General features: G+C 33.6%; 1 protein-coding gene across 2 annotated transcripts; it reads right to left on the bottom strand.

The window, feature by feature from the left end:
• Positions 1-4,043: 4,043 nt before the first annotated feature.
• Positions 4,044-25,495, bottom strand: ZNF711 (ZFX family zinc finger ZNF711). 2 transcript variants are annotated; one of them, XM_024740220.1, is made up of 8 exons: positions 25,417-25,495; positions 18,352-18,918; positions 12,834-12,989; positions 11,997-12,134; positions 9,722-9,859; positions 8,808-8,855; positions 7,248-7,391; positions 4,082-6,722 (listed from the first exon to the last, which is right to left on the bottom strand). In XM_024740220.1, the coding sequence occupies exons 1-8, from the start codon at positions 25,493-25,495 to the stop codon at positions 5,545-5,547; spliced, it is 2,448 nt and encodes an 815-aa protein (XP_024595988.1). In that variant the 3' UTR covers positions 4,082-5,544. The 2 variants fall into 2 exon arrangements, with proteins under 2 accessions (XP_024595989.1, XP_024595988.1); XM_024740221.1 differs by lacking the exon at positions 9,722-9,859 and having other exon boundaries at positions 4,044-6,722.
• Positions 25,496-26,907: the final 1,412 nt, after the last annotated feature.

Raw genomic sequence — 26,907 nt, 5'->3', positions numbered from 1 at the left:
GAGAGGCCACAACAGTGAGAGGCCCACATACCGCAAAAAGACAGACAAACAAACAAAAAACCTGTAACACTATTATTGTAGTAGCTGGTGGAAGGAAGGTGGGCTTTTTTTTTTATAGCAGTAGACAAAACAACATTGAAATACTGTGTAAAAGCTTAAGGAATAAAAATAACGAAAACAAATACTTGATACGTGCATTCTACTTGGGAGAGACTTTATAGTAGAATATTTAATGTACTTAGAAGTTGGTCGATTAATTGGGTTCTAATGACCTTATTAAAGGGGACTAAAGTATTTTCTAAATACAGTAGTAGATAAGAATAAATGTTTAAAATGTCAAGGCCTTTGGTTAAAGTTAAGAATTAGCAAAAATTAAACTGTTTGCATTTGACAAAGTATAGATTAAGATAACAAATAAATTTGGGTTTACATGTGAATGAGATTTTGCACTGAAATGTCTCTGCAAGTAACTATATAGAATTCTGTCATTCTTTATAATTATATTCTAATAATTATCCATTATATTAAGAAACTGTTAAGATAGCAACATATAAGGCACTACATGAAATCAAACCACAAATGAAGAGAGAAAATGCTTTTAATACTTATATAAATATCCAAATGTCTTGATATGAAGCTAAAAGCCTTATTTTATTTTCTTAATACCTCAACTAAAACGTTAAGCTTGAGAACATCATGGCGGTCCAGTGGTTAAGACTCTGGCCTTCCACTGCAGGGGGCAAGGGTTTGATCCCTGGTCGGGGAACTAATATCTTGCATGCCGTGCAGTGTGGCCAAAAAAAGAAAATATATTAAAAAATATTAAATGTTAAGCTTTATAATGTGGATTGATACAATTCCAGTCTTATTAGTTATTTTGTGATAGAAAATGTTAATATTCTTTATGAGCTATGTAGTCCTTACATTTTTTCCCTTGGTGTAAGAACAGGGTAGTTTCTCCTCTGCTAACTACTCATATGTGTAACTGTAATTATGCCATGTTATCTATCCATTGCATATAAGTGAAAGTTTTTAGTAGCTTGACAGAAAAGTGCCACCATAACTGTCTGCAAATTAGAACAAGTGTGATTTTCCTAAAATACTCTTAAATAAAAATAACAGTGTCCAAAATTTGGGATAGTTAAGAAGTCAGCACTTCATTGGCTCACTTGATCCATGCATAGTAAGAAATGGGGGTCATAACAAGGTGATTATTATACTTAACAAAGTTAAATGTATGTATTTCTTTTCCAATTTTTGATTAAGCTCAATAGAAATACTAGTGATATTTTCCTCTCACAAGTTTCGCACAGCTTATCTCTGAAAATTGCAAAGATATTGTTGGATGAGGAATGCCTGTTTATCTAATTTCTATTCCCAGCATATTTTGCTTTAGATGTTGAATAAAATGGAGACTATGCAATGACATGCAAAGTAATTTGTTTAAGTGTGTAAATAAAATATATATCTGTATGGTCTTTGTGGAAGTCCTAGTAGGAATCATGCGGAATGGAGTTTTAGCTTAGCTGTATACTTTTGTCAGGAAGTTATTATCATGTGAATGTTTATGTTAGAGCTAACAAGCACCACTATAAAAATAATCCTGATGTGGACTACTAGAGACAGCAGTTTAACATAGTTGGACCTCTGGTTGATGCAGGTTTCTGCTTTAAATGAGAATTTCTTTGCTTACAAACCTAGTCTTCTAAGTTCTGTAATTCTCTAAGTTCATAACTAGATGCCATAAAGCATTCTTCCTATCTTTGTAATGGGGCTTTAACTGTTATACTTTGTCTTTACACAAACAGTACAAAAGGAAAAAAATAAAGCTCAAAAAATTGCATGTCACCACCCAATTTAGATCACTTTAACAAAAAGTCATTCTCACTTCTTTCCTGTTATAATCTACCAAGATAACATGTAGACATAATTCCCTCGAAAGTAAATAATAAGCCATGAAAAGACTTCCCTACAAGGTCTCTCTCTCCCACCACACACCATTACTGAATTTATTGGATTTCCATAGTACTTTTTTGTCCAATAAAAAAGTGCAACGTATTTCAAGCCCATCCTAGGATAAATAAAATATATTTTTTTAAAAACGAAGAAAGGAATAAACAACTACATCTGTCTTATAAAACCATTAATCTTTAGTGACAAAATAAGACATACTGCTTTTGAGTCTACAAAGGAAGACTGGAATCGTTGTATGACATAATTATAATACATGATAGCCAGGCAGTCTTGGTAATCTTGGGTTGGTCTCTTGTAGATGAGATGTTAAGTCCAGTTCTTAATCTCTGCTGTTTTCCTTCAAAAATTCTTTAAAAGCTATCTGGGATTTACTTCAAATTAAGCCAGTGAGAGAAGGGGGCATCAGAATAAACCAATGAGAGGCAGGTTGGTGAAAGCAGGAGTGAGGAAGAGTAAAAATGAAACAAAATTGGCCATAAGGTGATGATTGCTGAAGCTGGGTAATGGCTATATGGGGATTCATTATATTGTATGTGGTTGAAGATATTTTACAATAAAAGTTATCTGTCATACTACATCTATCATACATATCTTTAAGGGAAGGCCAAGGTTCAAACTGGTGGTTGTCCTGTATGAGATGTGAATTGGAGAGGTCTACCTGAATAATTCTAAATATTTTCCTGTCCATCATGGTATAGGCCACATAGAAGTGACAATCAGACAAAGTCATCTGCACATAATGACCCTAATGACCCTGGACTGTCCTGGAAAAGTGCCTTTTTTTTTCTTTTGTTTGTAACATGGGCTGAATTTTTATGTGTTCTATCTTGGCTGTTTTTTTCTTTTGTTTGTAACGGGCTGAATTCTTATGTGTCTATCTTGGCTGTTTTCTAGGCCCAATTTATAAGAAATAAAATCCATTTGCTTTTCTCCAGCACCACTGTGACCACGAACAACTGGAATAACCTCTTCACATGGCTGCCTGCTCCCTCTGGTCCCTGTACAATACATTCCTCACACAGCCTCTACAGTGTTCTTCAAAACGTAAATCACATCATATCACTCCTTTCCTTAAAACCCTCCAATGACTTCCCATTTCAAATTCTCACAGGTCTCATCCCTTAATCAGTCTCCCTTCACCATGATCTAGCCAAAGCTGGTACCATTTCAGGTTGTTCGCATTTGCATGTGTGTTTCTCTGCCTTGAATGCTCTTGCACTTGCACAAGATTTTCATGACTGGTTCTTTCCTGCCACTCATGTCTCAGCTCAAATGCCAAGTCCTCAGTATGGATTTCCTCTATGTACTCACCCATAGGTATTTGTTTAAGCAAAGTTGGCAAAGTGTATGGGAATTACACTGGGGGCTTTGTCTAACACCTTACTATTTCTATGGTGGTAACACATTGGGGGCTTGCTAGAAATGCAGAAATGTAGGCCCTGGCCTACACCTATGGAATTAGTATATTTTAACAAGATCCCTAGATGAACTCTATAGAATTAAAGCTTAAAGCACCGGTCTAACATGTAATGGCTAATAGATTCCTTCTTTTTCTCTTAGTGATCATTAAAGAATAACCCAATTGACAAAGAGTCTTAGCAATAGTGCTATATATTATATCCAGGTACATGGATTCTACTGAATGCTGACTAGTTTGAATACAGCACGTTATTTTTACGCTCATTTGCAGAAATATTTCCCAAATACCTGATTTAATACTTTTCCTTTTGAATGTATATTGGTCTATTGGGAATATAATTAGATTCATTTTTCAGGATTGTGTTACTTAAGCAGGTTAAGAATTTTTAGTTTCCTCTGTAATACTAAGTCTCAAGTCTTAAGATGGGCAACTTTAAAGCATTCCATCACGGTTTTAGCAAAAACACAAAATTTTGAGGAATAATCATGCCATAGTCATCATAATTGTTTAAATTCCTAGCTCATGTTGTTAATGCACAAAATCCTACAAGACGCTAAACTGCAGACAAAATTGCCTAAGAGCAATTTTAAGTGAAGTCTTTTAATGAGGGACACTGCAACACAACTTTAAATAAACTCATAAAACCCTGAAGTGCAATAAATGCTTTTTATTGTATGCTCATTTCAATGAGTAACATTTAGAAATAATAATCCCACATAACAGTGACAATCTTATTTTACAGCGTGTACATCATTTAAAATCACATGACACACAATTTTAGATTTCCAAATTTAATATTCTGAAGTTAAGAAAGATAAAAAATTTATTCTCAAGGAACTGATTCCTATCTGGTGCAAAAACAGAAAGGTGAACATTATTTAAAACACAAAGCCACAATATAGCATGAAGTAAAATTACATTTTAGTTATGTTTAACAGCTGAGTGTAAACATGAAGCAACTAAAACTTAAAAATACACATCATATGCATTACATTTATGAACAGGATTTTCATTAAATTTCCCTAAACCTGCTTTTTATTTTAAGCGCCATGTTGATTTGCAGCATGCTAACATGAAGCATTGTTAAAGGGATGCATATTTTAAATTTATACACTGTAAACTGAATATCCACCTCCAAGCTCTATTGGCAGCATAGTGTTTTGTTAAATACCGCATAAATACTGCCTCATATTGAAAATTTATGTTAATAATATGGTATATAGATTTTAAAAATCAAAATTTTCAATAATGGCATAAAATTGCACCTTTAAACGTTAGAGCAAGTAAGACTAGGACAATCATACTTGCTATGACTGTCCTAAAAAAACCTCTAAACATAATATTTAAGAAAACTGTGTTCTCTCAATTTAATCTTTAGATCATTAAGAAATATAGTGCTAACTTTGCAACATTACTGTTGCATCCATTTTAGAAAGCCACATTTGACTCAAATATACTTCTGTCATATATGCCACACTGAACAACAATCAACTTGAATATCAGAAAAAGGGGAACTTTAATCTTTAAACTTCAGTACAGAATGCTATATTTTAAACATCCTATCCTGTGTTAAAATCTTAGCAGCTCTGAAATTCTTTTAAATAGTATTGAATTAATCTAACCTGTTTTCCAGTGAAATTTCTTTTGATGAATACACAAAACTTTTGCCATTTCTGGAATTCAATTTCCAGGTACCATATAAAGGCTCAATGACTAAGTGACTAATGGATGACTGCATTTTATTTCCCCATTCCATTTCTAAAACGGCATAAAAGTGACGCTTGCGATAGCAAAGCATTGCTAAACTCCTCAATTAGATATGATCTTTTCAGAAACATCTGTCTCTAGTATGATCAGCCAAATAAAGTGGTTGTCTTTGCTCTTCCCCCATGTAGCTGAATTATGCTTATAATACTATTAAATAGACAATAAGGTTTTCTGCAACCATTCTATGGTGCTCCTTAAATTCTTTAATTTCAAAGGGCTATGAGATCCCCTCTCAATTCAAATATCTTAAGATCTTTAGTAAAAAGAATGTAAATTTATGATTTAATATCAAGCTTTGTAACCAGGTGAAACAGTTCATGAAATTATCTTTCCATGTAGCATGTCATATTTTCTAAATAGCTTCTTTCTTTATATTGATCTTATTACATAAGAGCCTCCTTGTGGTGCCTCATAATATGCTGATTTTTTTCTGATGGTCTTCGGAATCCCTTCTTGCAGAATTCACACCTGTGTGGATAGTCTTTTGTATGTATTGATATCACATGTCGTTTAAAGCCAGATGCATCTGTAGTGCTGTATTCACAATACTCACATTGGTAAATCTTTCTTCCAGTGTGAGTCTTCATATGCTTTTTGAGCTCATTTTGTTGTCTGAACCCTCTTTTGCACCTTTTACACTTCAGTGACTGATCCTTAGTATGAACTGAAAGGATATGACCACTAAGAATAAATGGATCTGATGTTTTAAAGTCACAGTGCCTACACTGATGAATCTTCCTACCCTTATGGATATCACTATGCTTTTTGAGCTCAGAAGGACGATGGAAACCTTTATCACAGACCTCACATTTGTGAGGAAAATCCTTAGTGTGGACAGATATGATGTGCCGCTTAAGGTCACTTGAGTTGGTGCTCTTATGGTCACAATGAGGACACTGGTGTGTCTTATGTCCTTGAAACAAATCCAGATGGCGCTGAAGTTCCCTCTCATCACCAAATGCTTGGGGACAATGCTCACATTTATATGGCAAATTGTTACCATGCTTAGACTTAATGTGAGTTTTCAAATTTGATTGATCTGCACACCTGAAGACACAATACTGACATTGATATGGCTTCTCACCAGTATGGGTTCTCATATGCTTCTTGAGTTCAGAAGGATGTCGAAAGCCCTTCCCACACTCAACACAAACATGAGGAAAATTCTTGCTGTGAACAGCCAGTAAATGTCGGTTTAACAGTCCTTGTTCTGCAGTTTCATAGTCGCAGTATTTGCACTTGTGCATCTTCGGCTCCTTGTCTCTTAATATAAGTTTATTTGAACTCAATGGACTAGCCTCTCTGTATCTTCGTGTGTATTCCGTAAATTCATGGGTTTTGTCAACTTTGTTTATAAGCTTATGGCTTTCTAAGTGGTTATGGAAACTCACTTTCTTGTTAGTTGTAAAGTCACAATCTGTACACTGATATTTTTTTCTCATCAAATGATCAGGATGATTCTTCATGTGTCTTTTCAAGAATCCCCTGGATTTAAACTTTTTCGTGCAAATATGGCAAGGGTATACTGTCAGGGGCTGTCCATCAGGACCTATTATAACAGCTAGATTAAAAACAACAACAACAACAAAACAAAACAGGGAAGTTGTGAAATTTGGCCAGACTGTTTTAAACAGTTTTACCACAAAGGCGGCAAAATTAGCTGCCATTCACAATGTGAGAACTGTACTAGTAGAATAAGATCCCGTAAGATAAAATGCACATTGAAAGCAATTTATAATAAAGTAGCTCACTAAAAAGTAATGAGCAGCACTCTACTATAGACTATTCACCTGCCAAAATGCTATATCACATGCACTTTGTAAACTAGAAATAGGCACCCTTTATTGTTAAACCAACCTGAAAATTCTCTTTAAAAACATCATTTGGGTAAAAAGCAAACAAGCACAGTTTTGTTAAGTACCAGTAGAACATTTAAAAAACCCCAACTATTTAGATCAAACACAAGTAGGTACATGGGAGTAGGACTAACTACACTACAAACAACTGGCATATTCTTGGGTTACAAAAAATACTACTGCATTTCAAGTAATTATAATATTCATCGAGTAATGTATTAGTATTTTACCTGTTTGCCACTGCCTCATTTCTCCCCTTCTCCTCTTCTTAGCTTTTTGTTTAAGTACTTTATTTGTATTAATGCTATCACAAATTTGAAGGTATTGTGCTGCTGTACTACTTCTGTTTTCTAATGTTGAGTCCAAAGTATTTCCTGGAAAAAAAAATCGATACACTATTAAACTACATATATTTACACTTTTTTGGTTTTAGTTAGACGAATTAGAGAAGACATGGCATTCAGTTGCCATTGCAGTATTAAATTTCACAAAGTACACCCATCTTCTCCTTCTCTGTCTTTTATACTCTTACACACACATGTGTATATGCAAATACTTTAAATACGATACCATGTGGAAGTAACTTTAAAATATCCCAATTTATTCATCCTAAAGGAACAAACTGATAAGGTGAATGAAACATAAGAAACTGAATTTTATGACCCTAAACAAAATCTTGACATCAGATCAATTTCTCATTGACAAAGGCTGATGAAATTAAAGAGATTTAGCGAAGAAATTTACACATGTCAGTTATCCAATACAATCATGGTAACTGTAATATATGACAAACAACAGATTTCTTGTATTTATGCTTTAGAATAGTTTACTTAATGTTAAATGTATTAAGATTGATTTTTTTTAAGTGTTAAGATAAAAGTGGCAGGCAATCTACTGCAATTTCAGTGGGATCAGTGTATATGGAATAAAGTACTTAATAAAATCTCAGTTCTCACAATCTCTTGTGTTATGCAATTTAGTTTAAAAATGTAGCCCTAAGAAACTGTTTAGCTTAAATGCTGTGATATATATGCCTCTCATTAATTCCCCTGAAATCTACAGTTAGAGAGTCAAATACCTCCTAAAGATAGAAACAAAATAGACAATCATTAGAAAAAGTCTCCTTGTGTAAGAAAATAAAAAGAACTATCAACCATGGAATAAATAACACTACATGAAGTGTATCAAAACTAAAGAAAAATTTACGCTGACACATGAGCTTTATGTAACAGCTATATAAATCTACTGGTTGCCATAGAAATTAAAAAAATAGTTCCATCCCAAGGAAGACATTAACAAGTGGTTGATATCATGGGCAACTTTTACTTTCATGTCAGAGTAATTTCTATTTTATAATTTTTTCCATAGTAACTTTTTTATGGCCCATGTAGTAAGTGGCCTGATATTTGTATCTTGAGGTAAATCTATTTTTTTAATTTTAATTTTTTATATTTTGGCCATGCCATGTGGCATATGGGATCTTAGTTCCCCAACCAGGGATCAAACCCGTGCCCCCTGGAAGTGGAAGGGCAGAGTCTTAACCACTAAACCACCAGGGAAATCGCGAGGTAAATCTAAAATGAACTGCATTCACAGAATAACACACGCTATGTCTCTATATAAATTAATCAATTTCCCAAAGAGGTAAACTCTTCTAACTAACTAGATATGACCAGGCAAGTAAGAGTCTAACAAATGGGTCTGTACACACAAACTAATAACTCTGTATCTACCAAGCAGTACACAAAACCAGCTACCTAACTTACATCTCACATATAATGCTCTCTCACCTGATGACTGACAATCTTCATACCTTCGAGAAACTCTTCTTTCATCTCCTTAAAAAAAAAAAGGCTGATTAAAAACTGATAGACTGAGTATGATGATTACTAGTAGATCACATCTTAATCTACAAAATCTTACTTTGATCACCGTTCCGTGGATTAAACTTTTTTGTTGTTGAGTTCTTCCACTCCCATAGATTAGATAATATCACACACTGAAAATAAGGGCTGCTGTCAGCATCCTTTGAACTACTAACATCTAGGACAACCTTACTTTTCAAATAAAACCTGGGTAGATATTTCTGCAGAATACCCTCAAAATTGAAGATGCTCAATAAATGACTGTTGAATGAATGAACCTTTGGAAAAACCAAGTAAAGATAAATTAATGCATTTGAACAACAAAATTTTTCAAAGTAAAGAGTATACCTGGACCATCTTGTAAATTAAGTAAGAATGAGATAAAACAGAAAGGGAAAAAATAACTTGATAAATTTACCTTTCATTACGTACTTCCTAGAAGAGCACACTTGGATTTCTGTTCCTTTTCAAAACCCCAATATCTTATTATTTGTGGTGTTAAAACATAAAATAAGTTTTTCCAAAAGGGGAGGGATCAATTTTCAAAGGATATTCCTATTTTAGAAAAATAAAACTTTTTATGGCACTCACTTATACATGTAGGATTTAAAATAAATCCTACTGAAAAACAAAATGCATTAAGCAAGGTTCATTGTAAATAACACAAGATATGTGGTACAAAAATTATGTAAGTAACTAGAGATGAATCAGTCCACAGCAAAACATTTTATAGTATTAGCCAACTCATGGGGGCATTAGCACAGCATAGTTAATGACCTAAAGGCTGATCAAATAGATATGTTATGTACTTATCAGGTGAAAAAATGCCAGTGTCCTACCATATGTCGCAGCCCAGACAACAGGGACAATTGTTTTATTAACATCAGAGTCCTCAAGCTGAGTCTCAGGGAGAGAAGTTCCTTCCTCTTCCCCTACAATGACTTCCATGTAAACTTCATCTGCTATTTCAGCGCAACCTAAATTTTAGAAATAATTGCTTGTTTATAACCCCAAGTATTTAATAAATGGGTAAAAATTTCTAAACGATTATCTTTCAACTTTCAAGATTTCAATTTGGTTAACTTAAAAATTACATTAGGCACTTCGCAGGCTGGTGCCACTAGGAGACAGTAATTTATCAAAGTTCTTATCCTCCTCTTAAAACCTAGTCCTACGAAAATGACTTCTAGATTATATAAAACGTGCGCTTGAAATATATTGACTGATTTCACAGTCCATTGGGCATTAGGAATTTATAAGAAGAGCTGTATTCCATAATTCTGCCTGACAGTTCTTCAGAACTCAGAAGGCATTTCCCATAGAATCAGTACTAGAAAGTGGTCCATGCTATCCCACATGTAAATTAAATGCAGTACTGTACATGCAGTGAAAAATTGTCAAAAATACTAGTAATTGAAAAAGAATTAAAAATGAAAGTAAAACCATAATATATGGTTATAATATAAAATGCTGGTGGCTCAAGGCTATGTGGACACCCATTAAGAGGCAGGATTTTCAGAGACCCTACTGAAGACAAAAGCGTTAAGTGAGACATTTAAAAAAACATAGTATTAGTGTAAAAGAATTTAAACGTAGAAGGTTAGTAAGTATATTTTATGTGAAATAATCCATTTGGATTTAAAGTGTTAAGTAGAAAATTGGCTTGAATTTACGCTTGTCTTTTGATTCACATACTGGGATTTTCTACTAATTTTTTTTTCTTTTTTTGGCCGCGCCGTGACGTGCGGCATGCGGAACTTCCCCAACCAGGGCTCAAACCCATGCCACCTGCAGTGGACGCATGGAGTCTTAACCACTGGACCACTAGGGAAGTCCCTACTCACTACTGAAAAAGTGGAAAAAATGTGGGAAAAAAGTATCCCTTTTCTCCTAGGTTTCCCTTCTTTCAATTAACCAGAAGGAAACATTGGTCTAAGTTTTGCACATCCTTATGGAATTCTGGCATCAGCTAACCTAACCTTTAGTCTCCTGACCAATGAGTAAAACAGAAAAGAAAGAATCTAGAGACCAAATAGAAATTAATTCTTTTTCTCTCTAACCAAATCCTCTAGACTCATTTGTTTTGACATTTTCAGCTGTGGTATATTATTCATGTTTGTTTGGGATTGGAATTCAGCTCCCTATGACTTCTAGGGGAGGAAATTTGAGGAGTGGGGATCATAGTGCAGTATAGGTAAAGCTAACTATTATCAAGGTAATGCACTGAAGTGGAGGCTCTTGCTCTTCTAGGGCAAAACAAAGTAGTTTTTGTCTCAGCATGGCAAGAAGACAGAAAAAGCCTTAAGGAAGGGCTGCATTCCTACACTGAGGTGAGGAGAAAGTAGGAAGAAAGTAAAACATCTTCATAAGGAAATGTGTACCATGGCAGGAAAGGAAATGTGAGGAGCTTTTTACTCCCTGTGGTACTCAGCCGCAAGAAACCTTAAAGAGCAACTACTTGGAGACCATCAACGGCATAATAAGTAAAAATCCTGGTGGCTTGACTTGGAAGAATACTTACTCAGCTAATCTCTCAGTGGCAGAAGGAAAACAAACAGCTAGCCCTTCTACTGCTAAATTCAGAGAGAGGTCAACAGTGCTCACTGCCATGTACAAAGATCACTGACAGCAGAGTTAGGCAGACATGAGTTCAAATCCTATCTTCCTCATTTAATACTGGAATGGCCTTGGACAACTGCTTAATTTCCCTGAGCACTTTCTCTTTCCATAAAACAGGGCTAATACCACCTACCTCAGAGATGAATTATGAGAATTAAATGAGATAATACATATGCAACATATTCAATAACACACACAAAGTAGATTCTCAGTAATTCCCTACATATTTGTGGGCTATCCTAAAGTCAGGAACCATATTTAGCTGATCTCTGTATCCCTAGTATCTCAGACACAGTATTTTATGTTTTCTCATTTGAACAATACATGCATGCACGGATAGTCAAAAGGACCCTTTTCCTTTAAATTAATTATAGCGAAGGGTCAGACTTATTTTATTGAACTTTGTTCCTATGTAGTGCTTGAATATGAGATTGTTTTTTTTTTAAGAATGCATGATGACTACTGATAAGTCACTACAGTGCCTTTTTTCCTTACTGATATCATCTTCTTCTTGAGAAGAATCTTTAACTGCCATGTAAACCATCTTCTCCCGCTGCATTCGGCTCTGGTCAAGCACTCCAGCTACAGAATGCCCATTGGTGTACTCACTCTCTGTGACAATTTCTGTTCCACCTTAGAAGTTAAAACATGTATCAAAATCAGTAAGTATCATGGAATAATTCCCTAAATTAATAAGAAGGATACATAAAAATATTTTCCTTTAGAAAAATATTCCCCCTCAAATATTCAAACATAAATTTCTAAGTGTCAAGAGAATTTTCTTATAAATTGCACTTTAAAGTTTCAGTCATCACTAAGAAATAACAACAAATGTTAACACTTACATTACACTTGTATATGCCAAGCACTATTTAAGTCTTTTACATGTATTTACCCATTTAATCCTCACAATAGCATTATAAGGTAGTTACTACCATTATGGCCATTTTATGGATGAGGAAACTGAGGCAGAAGAAGGTTAAGTAATTCACCAAAGACCACTCAGCTGAATGGAAGAAGTAGGATTAAAATCCAAAGCACCCTGCCTCTAGCCTGCCCTTAAATACTCATAATTTCCTACTCTGAATCAAATCCCCTCCACTCATATGTTTTGAAATTTCAACTGGAATCTTCTACTCAAGTTTAAAAATATCTAAGATGACTTGTTCTCTATCCCTGATTTATATTTATATATAATTTTTAAATATTCCATCCCCAAAGAAACCTTTTATAAGAGTTGCACTTTGAAGGCAATATTAGAACTTAGTCTCCAGAAAAGAGAAGTTCTAATTCCTAACCATTATAGCAATAAATTAAAATTATTATTTGTACCTATTTCAACGTCATCTTCAGCCTCAGCTTTAAATATATACACTTTTATTACTTCTGAACCAAATCCATCTTCTTTAACATCTTCTTGTGAACCATCACTGCTGATTTTTAATGGTGCGTTCCCCATATGCTCTAATTTTTCCCCAACATCATCCACTGTAAAATATAAACGGGAAGCTGTTTCAGTCAAAAAGTACCATTGACATTTAGTCGGTGTTAAGTATTAGTGCAATGTGAAATAATGTGTTAACCACCTACCCACTATATTCAATTAATGATCTATTATGCAACCATTAAGAGTGGTATATTTCATGAAAAAATGTATACAAGACAGATATACTACATGATCATAATTATATAAAAGACATAATCACAGATTTCAATTTATGTATATGAAATACTCTTAAACATACAGCTTTAATTAAAGTGGTTTGGGAAAAGATTAAATAATCTTCCATTACATTCAACATTTTAAGCTAAATCCTAACACCAAAATTAATAACAAAAATTAGAACATAAAATATATAGTACTCATGAAATAAGCTGACATAAACAATTCCCAAATTAAATAGCAGTATATCTAAAACCAATTAACATATGAAATCTAGTATTTAAAAAAAGAGAAAATAGAAAACACCTGAATTATTTTATAAAAAGGGCTTTTCAGAAATCATGAAAATAAAATCTTAGTAAATACTTTTAATTCTTGTTGAGTCAATGGAAGGCTACTTCAAATCAGAAATTTTGTATACTTCCAGGTTTACCATTGGATGATTTGCTTCAAATCATATATAAAATAAAGCAACAATAATTACTTACATTTTAAGTATACTTAAAAATTTGATTCTTTAAGAATAGCATTTAGTTTCAAGTGAATACTGTGCATAAACTATGCAATGAATACATTATATTCATAAAGTTTGCTCTTTGGACATAAATATTAAACAATATACTCCCCCAAAGATTATATGCCTACCATTTTTTATTTCAATGCTTGTCCTGTCCCCATAAAAACTGAAATGTAACCTAAACTGAAAATCTGCTCCTCCCTACTATATGTATCATAGTATCATATATGAAACAAAATCATGAAGCCTTGACTATATCTAAACAATTCCAGAGCTACTTAAAACAGAATAAAGTGACATTAAAAAGTTTTTAACTCAGTACTCTTAAAATATGAATTTCAGTAAGATCTAAAGTCTAGATTTTCTCTACCTCAGTTTCAAATTTGATACATGCAAATTCAAAAATATTCCTTTGGCCTTTCAAAATGGTGAAAACACCAGAATTTCAGAAATTCTTCTTACAATGTAAAACTACTTTAACTTTGTGGTTAAATATAAATGATTCCACATTATTTAAGAGTTCAAATAGTTTATTGTCTATGAAAGAGAGTACCTAAATGATCAAAATAAACAGAAAAAAATATTTTCATTCCATCATAAACCCTAATTCTGTTAGTACTTTTTTGGCAAATATTTTTTTCACAATGGGACAGATTAAAATGAAAGAAAAAAGGATGAGGAAGAATCTGATATTACTGGTTTTTAACAGCCTCTCTTTTAAAATACATTGAATAAAACAATGAGATCATTAAAAAAATTAAGAGGCAAGTTAAGTCTTCACAAAAAAAGTACTTTCTCATTCTTGGAAATAAAGACATAGGATATAAAACACTCAAAAAGTGTCCAAAATATGAATTTCTTAGGTTGGACTAACAGTAAATTAATGAAAAAAATACTCTCATCTGATAAATACTACTTTATTACACTTCAGTGGTTAAAAGTAATCAGAGTTCCTCCTGGGATAAACTGAATTAAAACTGTAATTCACAAAACTAAAGCTCACGAAATGAAATAGACATTTGTTTGGTCATTTCTCAAAAGTTTTGTACCATAATTGTTGCTTTAAGTATTGAAATTACTGGTGCCATTCTGATTCCATTTATACCTTTCCTCGAGGTCCACAGTTTAATGTATCCATTATTTTCTACTTAATTAGATTCCTCAGAATGAACAATTTTGAAATGTATTGAGTAATTGAACTTGTTCTGTATTTTAAGTTCATAGAAGATGATAAAGTTATTAAATATGTTAGTGTACAGTTTTAAGAGATAAACCATCAACTTCACCAAGATTTATTCTATATCCTTTGTTATAGAAAGTACAAAGTTAACAAAGATTTAACAGGCAATCAACAGATTTTAGAAATAGATCCTCAAAGACTCTTCTTTACACAGATAATACTCAAAATACCCAAAATTCAAGCTTAACCTTTTTGTTATAAGGCTTACAACATTCAAGTCCCACGGTGTTGTTTCCCAACCCACATGACATCCCAGCCAGTGATAAGTGGGTAATAGTATATAAAACGCAGAATTCTACTGGTGCTAAATATAATATTAAAACAGTAAGGTGCGGGGGGTGGGATGAATTGGGAGATTGGGATTGACATATATACACTACTATGTATAAAATAGATAAATAATGAGAACCTACTGTATAGCACAGGGAACTCTACTCAGTGCTCTGTGGTGATCTAAATGGGAAGGAAATCTAAAAAAGAGGGGATATAGGTATACGTATAACTGATTTACTCTACTGTACAGCAGAAACTAACACAACATTGTAAAGCAACTATACTCCAATAAAAATTTAAAAAAAAAACAGTAAGGTGCATTATTTGCCAACCCTACAAAGTTTGCTATCGTTCAATATTCTTCTATAGCCCATTGGTACAATTTGATTAAAATTTCATTTTAGCAAAATGTACAGTATAATATTTCTTTTAAAAACTAAGTAGGCTTTTTACTGTACCCCTTTCATGTTACATCTACCAAAATTATATGGTGAATATGACATCAGTATAGACTACAGCTGACCCTTGAACAATGCAGGGCTTAGGGGCACTGACTCTCCACATAGTCGAAAATCCATGTATACCTTTACAGCTGCCCCTCCGTATCCGTAGCTCCACATCTGCAGACTCAATTAACCTCAGATTATGTAACACTGTAGTATATATTTATTGAAAAATATCTTTGGATTAGTGGACCCACACAGTTCAAACCTGTGTTGTTCAAGGGTCAACTCTGTATTGATGTACCACAGGGATGGGGTGAGGCAATGTGTAATGGATCCATATTATGCAATGATGAAACAAACAAAAATTAGTAATATTTAAATTACAAAGGTATTCCATTCCCAGCTGTATATATCCAAGACATCTGAAAACCTATGTGCACAAAAACTTGTACATGAATGTTCAGAGCAGCATTATTCATAACAGCCAAAAAGTGGAAACAACCTAAATGTCCATCGACTGATGAACTGATAAATAAACTGTATATCCATATAATGAAATATTACTCATTAATAAAAAGGAATGAAGGACTGATGCATGCTACAACATGGATGATCCTTGAAAGCATTATACTAAGAGAAAGAAGCCAGACACAAAAGGCCATATATTATATGATTCCATTTACATGAAATGTTGAGAACCGGCAAATTATAGAGAAAGAATTTGGATTAGTGGTTGCCTGAGGGGTGAATGGAGTGGCAGGGGTGACTGCTCAAAGGTATGGGGGTTTCTTTTGGGGGGAAGAAAAATTCTAGAATTGATTATGGTGATGGTGATACAATTCTGTGAATATATGAAAAACCACTGAATTGCACACCTTTAATGAGTGAACTGTGTGGCATGTGAATTATATCTCAATAAAGCTATTATACTAAAAAAAAAAATACAAAGGTGTTAACTTTTCTCTTTTACCCCTGAAATTGGTGAGGTTTCATGACCGCTCCCATAATGACCCTACCAATATGTTTTGCTTTATACAAAATTATTTTCCTGGAAGAAATAAAAACTGATTTTATAGGTAAAAAAAATAATTTGAATGCATTATATTGGTTCATTATTTAAAGGAACCTCCCTTCTCCGGTGAAGCTTTTCCTAAAGCAAATCATCACCCAGGAATGCTTTGAGGGTGTTAGGTATTTTTAAAGAAAAGCACACCTGGGATAACTTTAGACAGATACAGTTATCCTATATTAATTTCCAAGTTACTTAGCACAAGTGGAACAGCCTAACCAACTGCTAAGATAAAGAAATTGTGACATTTGGTCTGAAAGTGGAAAAATTTCAGATGCACCTCAGAGACAGAGAAGACAAACTCAGCTGCTGATAAGATTTCCTTACAGGAATAGTTAGGGATTTAGGAATAAGATAACAGTCTGTTTTAAGTCTTCAATTTTATCCCTTGAGTAGTTTGAAGATATCTTGGGAAAAAAACAGAGGACTTTTAAAATTACCATTGAGACATTTCAAGGCAATTTATTCTCTAACTCCTGAAAGATTCAATGGTCAACAGAAACCAAGAGGTAAAAAAAAGAATTACAGATTAAGTGATGAAGAAAAAAAGGGAAAAACTAAATAAAATAAAATAAATGAAAATGGTTAAAAAGAGTAACTATTCTCAATTTGAATATTCTAACCATTATAAAAAGTTAGGGATCTGGGTGGCAAGAGAATGAATGATATAAAAAAATTTAATTTTTGTATATTCTATTTTCTAAAATAAAAAATTATTTAAGTTTTAAAGGGATTTTTTAAATAAAGGAATGCCTTCAAATTTTATAAAGAATAGACCCACTTCTTCCTCAAGCTCCATCAATAACTTATCGTGAGATTTTTATTATTGTTGCTGTTCAGGCAAACTTACCACTTAAAATGAGAATAAGATATTTCTATCTTCCTCATTCAGATAGAATGTCTTAAGAACATCATAAAGCAGTCTGAAATAAATATGTTTAAAGTGTTTTTGCATGGACTATACAGACACATATATAGGCAACAGAAAACAAACACAGGCAGAACTGTAGAACACAATCTGAGTTGATTATTTACTTTTCAAGTATTTAATTCAAAAAACTAATCACACATTTCTTAACATACTATGCTTAAACTCCTAAGCAAAACTGAACTGACATCTCCAGTACCTGTCATATTAAAAAGAAAGCAGTGGTTGCATGAAATAAACTTCCCATTTTGAAATATATATATTTACCATTAAAATATTGCATCACTTAATGTTCTTTTTGAACCTTCCAAATCTGTATTTTTGTTCTAAGATATTAATAAATTGCATTATTTTACTCTGTTGTGGGTATAAATTTTCATAAATTAAAAACATGAACAAATTCAAAAAAGCATCTCAACAACACAGCTTTGAAATAAATTATTTTTCAAAATGATCACCCCCATGACTTTTATTGAATAGATCCCCATCTTAGAAAACCTGTCCGTGTTATACATAAATCAGTTTCTACCAAGTAATTATGGACTTTAAGTTTCACTTACAAGATATCATTAAGTAGTCTTCAGAAGTGCTCTTGACTTTCAAAATGATCACCCCCATGACTTTTATTGAATAGATCCCCATCTTAGAAAACCTGTCCGTGTTATACATAAATCAGTTTCTACCAAGTAATTATGGACTTTAAGTTTCACTTACAAGATATCATTAAGTAGTCTTCAGAAGTGCTCTTGACATCATCATCATCATCATCATCATCATCATCATCATCATCATCTTCAGTTTTAATAGTAACTGTAGAACCAGGAACACCGCCAGCTGCTTGAATCACAGTTTCTGTATCTGAATTAGTTACAAGAACCTCCTCTGATACCATTGTGGGAGAGTCAACTCCTGAGACACAATCTTGGACCACATGTTCTAAGTGTCCATCAGGACCAGTAACAAGGTCAGCCACAAAAACCTGCTCAGGTACTCTAACAGTTTCTGTAATTAGCTCAGACGTCAAGATGTGATCACTGTCATCTTCCTCTAAATCTTCTTCAATAGCAACATCAGCCTCAAGTACGGCTTCAGGAACAATTACACCTTCTGTTACTACATCAGTCTCGGTGATGATATCAGGCCCATGGACAACTTCAGCTGCGAGGCCATGATCAAGAGTTATCCCATCATCTGTGACAACATCAGAAACTAATACAGCCTCAGGAACTGAAACAACAATATGGTCTCCATCGATATGCGCAGTACCAGCCATTCCAGCCACTACAATACAAACAATTATCCAAAAAAAGTAAAGTTATTTTATTAATTAAAAGTACTGTATGTATATATCAGATGACATAAAATAGTTTTTAAATATGAAACAGTCCTGGGCAAACTATCATTTTAAAGAACCACTGACAATTTAACTGTAATAAAAATCATCACCAACCAGGAACTGGGGTGGAGATGGGTGAAAACGATATTAGTAAAATCTAAATTAAGACCTTAAAAATAATGTACTTTATTTTCAAGTAAAAAAAAAAGCTACAATGAGATATCACTACACACCAATTAGAATAACTAAAATAAAAAACAATAACACCACAGGTTGGTGAGGATGCAGAGAAACTGGATCTCTCATACGTGACGGCAGCAGCCACTCTGGAAAATAATTTGCCCAGTTTCTTATAAAAACATGTGCTTACCAATACAACCTAACAACTGTACTCTGTGGCATTTCTCCCACAGATATTAAAATATGTTTACACAAAAAGCTGTACATAAATATCCATAACAGTGCATAGTAGCTATTATTCCTAGTAGCAAAAAACAAAACTACAACAACTCAAATGTCCTTTAGCAGGTAAATGGTTGGTTAAGCCAACTCTGGCACATCCTTACTATGCAATACTACTCAGCAATAAAGAAAGGGACAAAACTATTGATACATTCAACAACCTGAATCAACTGCTAGAAAATTATGCTGCGTGAAAAAAGTCAATTACCAAAGGTTACTGTAATGTATAATGTATAAATGGAATCATCTATATAACATTCTCAAAATTCTAAAACTATAGAGATGGGGAACAGATTAGCAGTTGCCAAGGGTTGGGGTGTGTGTGACTATTTTGGCATAGCATATATATGGAGATGGAGCCATTCTGTATCTTCATTGTGGTGGTGTCTACACAAATCTATATATGAAATAAAACTGCATAGAACTATATACACTCTCACACACACAAAAGGTGAAAACTGAATGAGATATGTAGTCCCATTAACAATAATGTACCAATGTTAATTTTCTGCTTTTGATACTGTACTACAGTTATTATAAAGATGTCACCATTGGAGGAAGATGAGTAAAGGGTATACAGGACCCTATATACTATTTTTTCTACTTCCTGTGAGTCTAACATTTCAAAAAATTAAAATTAAAGTAAAAAGGGCACACAAACATAAAAGGTTGCTAATATGTTAAATTGAGTTAATAAAATATGACAAGCTTAATACATTAGAAAATACGTATTATAAACATAAAAGTCCCTGAACTTCTTTATTGTACAAGAATTACTATATTCAAAAATGGAAAGCATCCTTTAACATCTGATTTGAGAAGAAAAAGAACCAACTCATTTTAGGCAAAGATTTGGTTTATTTAAAAAACATACATACAAACTCTAAATTGCATTAAATTCTGAATTAGTAAATCTGCAGGAATAAAGTTTTAAATAACGTTTTTCTTGAGCAGCATGGTAAACACCAACTCCTACCCCCCTTATAAATACTGTAAGAGTGTAAAATTCCTTCATGAGTAATTCTGTTACATTCTCCCTGAGGTGGTATAGTAAACAAATTAACAGAGTTTGTGGGCCAGGTTACAACAAAATTAACTACATGAAATAATCCAGTACAAAGCCTTTTCTTCATAATGATCACTTTCTATACAGTAATACCTGAAAGAGTACCATTTGTTATACACTGTTCACTATTATTAACCAATTCATTATGGAAGTTTGTTAGCAAGTTAGGATGGAGACCAGTAAACACTACTAATACCCTAACACATCAAAAAATAAGGTGAGAAGGGAAAAGCTGCCTTTCAGGATTATCTTCCTTTCAACCCTTCTGTAGCCTTCTCACTATTCTCAAACTCTCACCTAAACCACCATATTACCCAAAAGGACACAGCCTCAACCTTGAAAATCTGGTAGACAAAGGGAGTACGTATAGAACAAGTACTTTCTATTCACTTGTTACTCCACTGGCCATTTTTGGAGACAGGGAGAAGGTGAGGGTTCAAATTTAGTATTCAACCAGACTGGAAATATGGTTTTTAGCAGGGAAAAATTAAATGTTAACCCTATAAAATTCACAGTATTGCAATTCTATGTATATGAACAATGAAATTAGTATTTTATAAAATCTTTTCATAAGTTAGACTTAAAATATGGGAAATCCCATTTATTTTAGAACATTGCTGGAGAGTAGTTTGGTTTCTGAGAGTAGACACTAGGGAAGGATGGAAGGATAGAATAATGCTAGTGCTGGCTTGGGTTCAGATTAACCTGTTTGGGAGGATTCTAAGAAGAAGGAATAAGTGTTTTTCAGTTTACCTAGTCTTTAACTCTAGCAGGAAATTACAGGTCAAAATAAATCAGATCTAAACCAAAAAAATCCAAACATCCTTGTTTGCCCTGAACTAAATAATTTAAGGATCTTAGACCAAGAATTAATGGGTTCCTCACAGGGTATTGGCAGATTACTCAGACCAAGATCCAAGATGTCTTTTATTAAATTTTGCACTTTCCTCTTATCAACTCATCTGTTAGATTTCACTGACTTTCTAAACAAAGTCACTTATTTTAGCTATACTCTAGCTATATTTATTGAGTACTATGCACCAAGCAACCTAATACTTTTACATATATTATCTCATTTAAGCCTCAGAACTCTGTAATAAGGTGAGTGTTATTATCCCCATTTTAAATATGAACAAACTATGGTTTAGAGAGATTAAATAACCTTGCCCAGACAGGAATAAAGACGCAGACTTACTAGAGAATGGACTTGAGGATACGGGGAGGGGGAAGGGTAAGCTGGGACAAAGTGAGAGAGTGGCATGGAAATATATACACTATCAAACGTAAAATAGATAGCTAGTGGGAAGCAGCCGCATAGCACAGACAGGGAGATCAGCTCTGTGCTTTGTGACCACCTAGAGGGGTGGGATAGGGAGGGTGGGAGTGAGGGAGACGCAAGAGGGAAGAGATATGGAGGTATATGTATATGTATAACTGATTCACTTTGTTATAAAGCAGAAAGTAACACACCATTGTAAAGCAATTATATTCCAATAAAGATGTTAATAAATAAATAAATAAATAAATAACCTTGCCCAAGGTTCAAGCTGGGAACTGAACTCATTGTTTTACTCCAGACTGGCTTTTTTTTTAAACTTGCCTAAATGAGGAGAATAGAATTTACTTATTCTAGAGACTATTTTTTAAGGAATTTATAGGGCTAATCATGTGAGTGACTACTAAAGGAAGAGTTTGAAAGAGAAAGAATAAGAAGACCTACTATAGAGTCACTCGTTTAAAATTTAAGGCATTTAGTAAGCAGCATTAAAGGGAATTAAAATTTATCTCACTAGGTAGCAAATTATAAATGATATGAAGAACTTTTTAAAAGTGTGAAATCAGTTAGATAACCAGATAACAGTAAGAAACAAGTCATTATTTCAAGCATTTCCCTTTTTACTAAAGTTATTTAATTTAAATGTGAATACCTGGAATTTCACCAGGACAGCATAAAATTTGGTATTTGTTGGGTCCATCTTGGGCCACCATCTAAGGTTTTCTGCTACTTAAGACCCAAAGCAATATGGACTCTTTTCAGCAATAAAAACTTAACAACAACTAAATTCAATGGCACAGATTCCAAGGGCAACTATTACACTGAGACATGCACAAGTTATTACATAAATCATACTACTGTAAAATTTAAACTCTAAAGTATCCTTCAAAAGAAACTGGTCCAATAAACTTCTCAATTAAATTAATAGTTCAGATTCTTTTTCTTTTTTTTTCATCTTTATTGGAGTATAATTGCTTTACAATGGTGTGTTAGTTTCTGCTTTATAACAAAGTGAATCAGTTATACATATACATATGTTCCCATATCTCTTCCCTCTTGCGTCTCCCTCCCTCCCACTCTCCCTATCCCACCCCTCTAGGTGGTCACAAAGCACCGAGCTAATCTCCCTGTGCTATGTGGCTGCTTCCCACTAGCTATCTATTTTACGTTTGGTAGTGTATATATGTCCATGCCACTCTCTCACTTTGTCACAGCTTATCCTTCCCCCTCCCCATATCCTCAAATCCATTCTCTAGTAGGTCTGTGTCTTTATTCCCATCTTACCCATAGGTTCTTCATGACATTTTTTTTTCTTAGATTCCATATATATGTGTTAGCATACGGTATTTGTCTTTCTCTTTCTGACTTACTTCACTCTGTATGATAGACTCTAGGTCCATCCACCTCACTACAAATAAATCAATTTCGTTTCTTTTTATGGCTGAGTAATATTCCATTGTATATATGTGCCACATCTTCTTTATCCATTTATCCGATGATGGACACTTAGGTTGCTTCCATCTCCTGGCTATTGTAAATAGAGCTGCAATGAACATTTTGGTACATGACTCTTTTTGAACTATGGTTTTCTCAGGGTATATGCCCAGCAGTGGGATTGCTGGGTCATATAGTAGTTCTATTTGTAGTTTTTTAAGGAACCTCCATACCGTTCTCCATAGTGGCTGTACTAATTCACATTCCCACCAGCAGTGCAAGAGTGTTCCCTTTTCTCCACACCCTCTCCAGCATTTATTGTTTCTAGATTCTTAATATAGTAGCCATTTCATATTAACCAAAAACCTTACAGAATTTAGAGATCCTGAGCCACACAATGTGTTTACTTGGCTAGGTCTACCTATGTATGCTAAACTCCTATGTTTCACAAGCATAATTAATTTATGGCATTGCAGATATCTAAGTTTTGATGTTAGCAAAAATTTAAAGAGAATGTATCTAATTTCTAATCAATTTTTAGAATTTGGAAAGCTTAGTATTAGATAAATAAGGGATTAATTAAACCTCAAGACATTGAGGAGGAACAGTGGAAAGAAAGGTAAGAGGAACACCAAGCAAATATTCACCAGCACCAATCAGACATTTTTTCACTCTTTGAAACGAATCAAGTTTTACTTGCCAATGGGCAACTTCTTCAGGAGTGAGGGGGGTTCTGGCACTTTACCAGATACTACAGGGTAGGTAATATTTTGTATTAAATGGAGAAAATACTGCCTTTCTTCCATTTAAAAATATCTTGCTTTTAAAAGGTAAAAAATTAAAGTTGAAATTTCAACCAAAACTTAATTTATCACACTGAATTTCAAGTGTTCCAGAATTTGAAAAACTATCTCTAACAAAGAATTCACAAAATTATTTGTGAAATCTCTTATGCTTCAGCCTTTTGTCCTTCTTCTAGAGTTTATTCCTGTACTTTTTTTTCACATAAAATCACTTCTAAGTCATCAATAATCAACACAACTCACTTCTGACTCTTTCAGCAGAATAAATCCATAATTCCTTTCTATTTCATGAACTACACAGTCATCTCGATTCCCACCATATTAAATCTTAATCTACGCATTGCACCTTTACCATCAGACAGAAAGGTCAAGGAATCAGAGAACTGGGGAGGACATTAAATGCTTTCTAGTCCAACCCCTTCATAAAAGTGAAATATGTAATTTGACCATTTACACAGATAATTTAATAGGCCTGCCAAGACTAGAATCTAGTTCTTCTGGCTCTCATTACTGTGGGCTTTACAACAGAGGACAAAATAACATATTCAACCATATTATCTGAAAACAGTAGGAGCATTTTCTTAATTGAGTAAAGTATCACTTGTTGTAATCCCCCATTCCTAATTTCATCTTTAACAATTCCACAGTATCTCATGTTTCTGTTTACTTTTGGTCCCAATTTACCATTTACCTTTTTTACTCTCACTCTCATCTTTTCTTTAATTCTTACCACTCTATGCCCGCCTCTTACACTTCAGACACCTCTCTCTTCTATCATTCAGACTGAACCTGTCCAAATTCAGTTTCTTTGTTGACTGTCAAGCGAGTCTTATCATCTTCATCAAAATGACTACTGTTAAGAGGCTACTGAAAAACTTGGCCACAAAAGTAGGGAATTTTTTTTTCAAAAAAAAATAAAAAGGTAATGCTATTAGTAACAACTTTCTGAGGATATGGCATCAGAATATAATTAATCACCTAGTGCAAGATATTCCTCTATCACTATATAAGCATCTAACTAACTTCTTTGAAATGACTGAAGTACTTCCTTTTTCAGCTTTATTAACAATGCAACTTAAAATGTATTTTATATTTTAATATTTCCTACACATGAGAACTGATGCAGGTATTTATGCAAACTGAGGTTTTCATTTCCAATGACATATTACCACTATATTCCAAGTTTCCTTACCTCAACCTTCCCACAAAATTATAAGAATGATTTTATCTAGACTACTGACACATCGCCTTACTTTAAGAAAATAAGCCCTACAAATGTATTTTCCTGGCAAAAGAACAATTTTTCATTGTAATTTCTCCCCTTCCCCAATACAGTTTTGATATTTAGTATGTTCTGACTTTTAAAAAAGAAAGAAAAAATATAACAAAGAAAATGCTTTACCAAAATCCTGCATAATCATGGTATGTGCCATTCTAGAGTCTGATGTGTGCAATCCAAGACTTCCACCACCTGAATCCATACTTAGCAAAGTTCATTCACAAATCTCTGTAAAAGAAACGGTTTTAAAAATAGTTTAAATACATTTAGGCCAAAGTCAGTTGCTTTGAGAAAATAATGCAATTGAAAATGTTCCTCTCAACCAGGTGTGCAAATCTCATTACAAAGGAAAACAAAACAAACAAGCAAAAACCTTGATTAGATGCTTTACGTGACAACCATAAATAAAAGAAGGGTCAAATGGAAGTAAACCAAAGATAATGGAGAATAAGCACAGTAAGGGTGATGAGCCATAGGGAAGTGAAAGAAGCAAGCAAAAGAACAAAACTGTAGCACTGAGGTTCCACTTAAAATGTTATTAAATAAGAAGAAAAAAGAGAACAAGATGACAACAGACAATAGTTGGGATATTTATACATTACTAGAGGACTCAGGTGTCTAGTATTAGTGAATTTCATCCAGTGGCTCTCATCCATTTCTTCCAGACCCAGCTCAGCTCTGCAGCGTAGTTCTGCAGATAAACGTGTGTTTCACCTCTGGCTCCCGGGGTTCTACTTATAATGTAAAATGTTCTATCCCAGTTTCCCTGGAGTTCTTTGAGCCAGTGAGGACGTCTGGCCTTATTCTACTACATTCTCTTGTCTCACAGTTTTGAGGACTCATGAAACATGACTGCTTCCTAAATATAGTGGAGATAAGATCAATCACATACAAACATTTAGTAAATTGGTTCTTTCAGAATATCTTTTACTTGTAATTGTATGACTAATTTTTTTCATTAATGATTAATAAAGTCACACTAGCCTCATGCTAGTTTTGAAAGCAAGGGCTCAACCTATTTCATTTCAAATGACTTATCCTATATTTAAGATCACCAGATCGTATGGAACCTAAAGTCAGGTTCTGTAACTCAAAGTATTTCTTACAACTACATGTATACTTCGCTTTCAAACATAAGATTCTAAGTAAATCAACCAAAAAGTCTGTCAATTTTATAAAACATTTCCTCATTTTTAGTTAGGAATGTTTAATAAATTGGGCTATACCACACAAAAGATGAGGTTGCATCATTAAGTTTTAGAAACTTTTAGAAAGCTGCCATGTAAGACAACTTAATCTATCCTTAAGTACCAGAGATCACTAAGATTTTTTTCCCTTGTCTCAAAATTTGATAGGTGTAAAAGAGGCAGGAAAGTCTCACAGAGTAATCTTTATTAACATTTGAGTCATGTATATCAAAATCCTACAGCAGTAGGTTATTTTTCTGTATATTAAAATGATTCAAACAAAATTACTTCATGTGTGAGCAAAATTACAAATTTTTAGAAACTCTTAGCTATATTTCTCTATTTTTTTCAAATACCACATTATTTTCTGCCTTCAAAATGAAGTCAAGAGGGGCCAAGAGAGTTCACAATAAACTACCTGGGGCTT

This window comes from Neophocaena asiaeorientalis, unplaced genomic scaffold (genome assembly GCF_003031525.2).
Source record: "Neophocaena asiaeorientalis asiaeorientalis breed wild unplaced genomic scaffold, Neophocaena_asiaeorientalis_V1.1 scaffold840, whole genome shotgun sequence".
Taxonomy (NCBI): domain Eukaryota; kingdom Metazoa; phylum Chordata; class Mammalia; order Artiodactyla; family Phocoenidae; genus Neophocaena; species Neophocaena asiaeorientalis.
Note: the sequence above shows the minus strand (reverse complement) of the source record. Positions and strands in the feature narration are given on the sequence as shown.

Bases quoted from the DNA above. Each gene is read 5' to 3' on its own strand.
- ZNF711 (XM_024740220.1), bottom strand. From the start codon at position 25,495: ATGGATTCAGGTGGTGGAAGTCTTGGATTGCACACATCAGACTCTAGA. The intron at 12,135-12,833 runs GTACAAATAATA...TTAACTTCTAAG, and splicing joins TGAAGATGACGTTGAAATAG to GTGGAACAGAAATTGTCACA. The intron at 9,860-11,996 runs GTAAGGAAAAAA...TCTAAAATTTAG, and splicing joins TCAAGAAGAAGATGATATCA to GTTGCGCTGAAATAGCAGAT.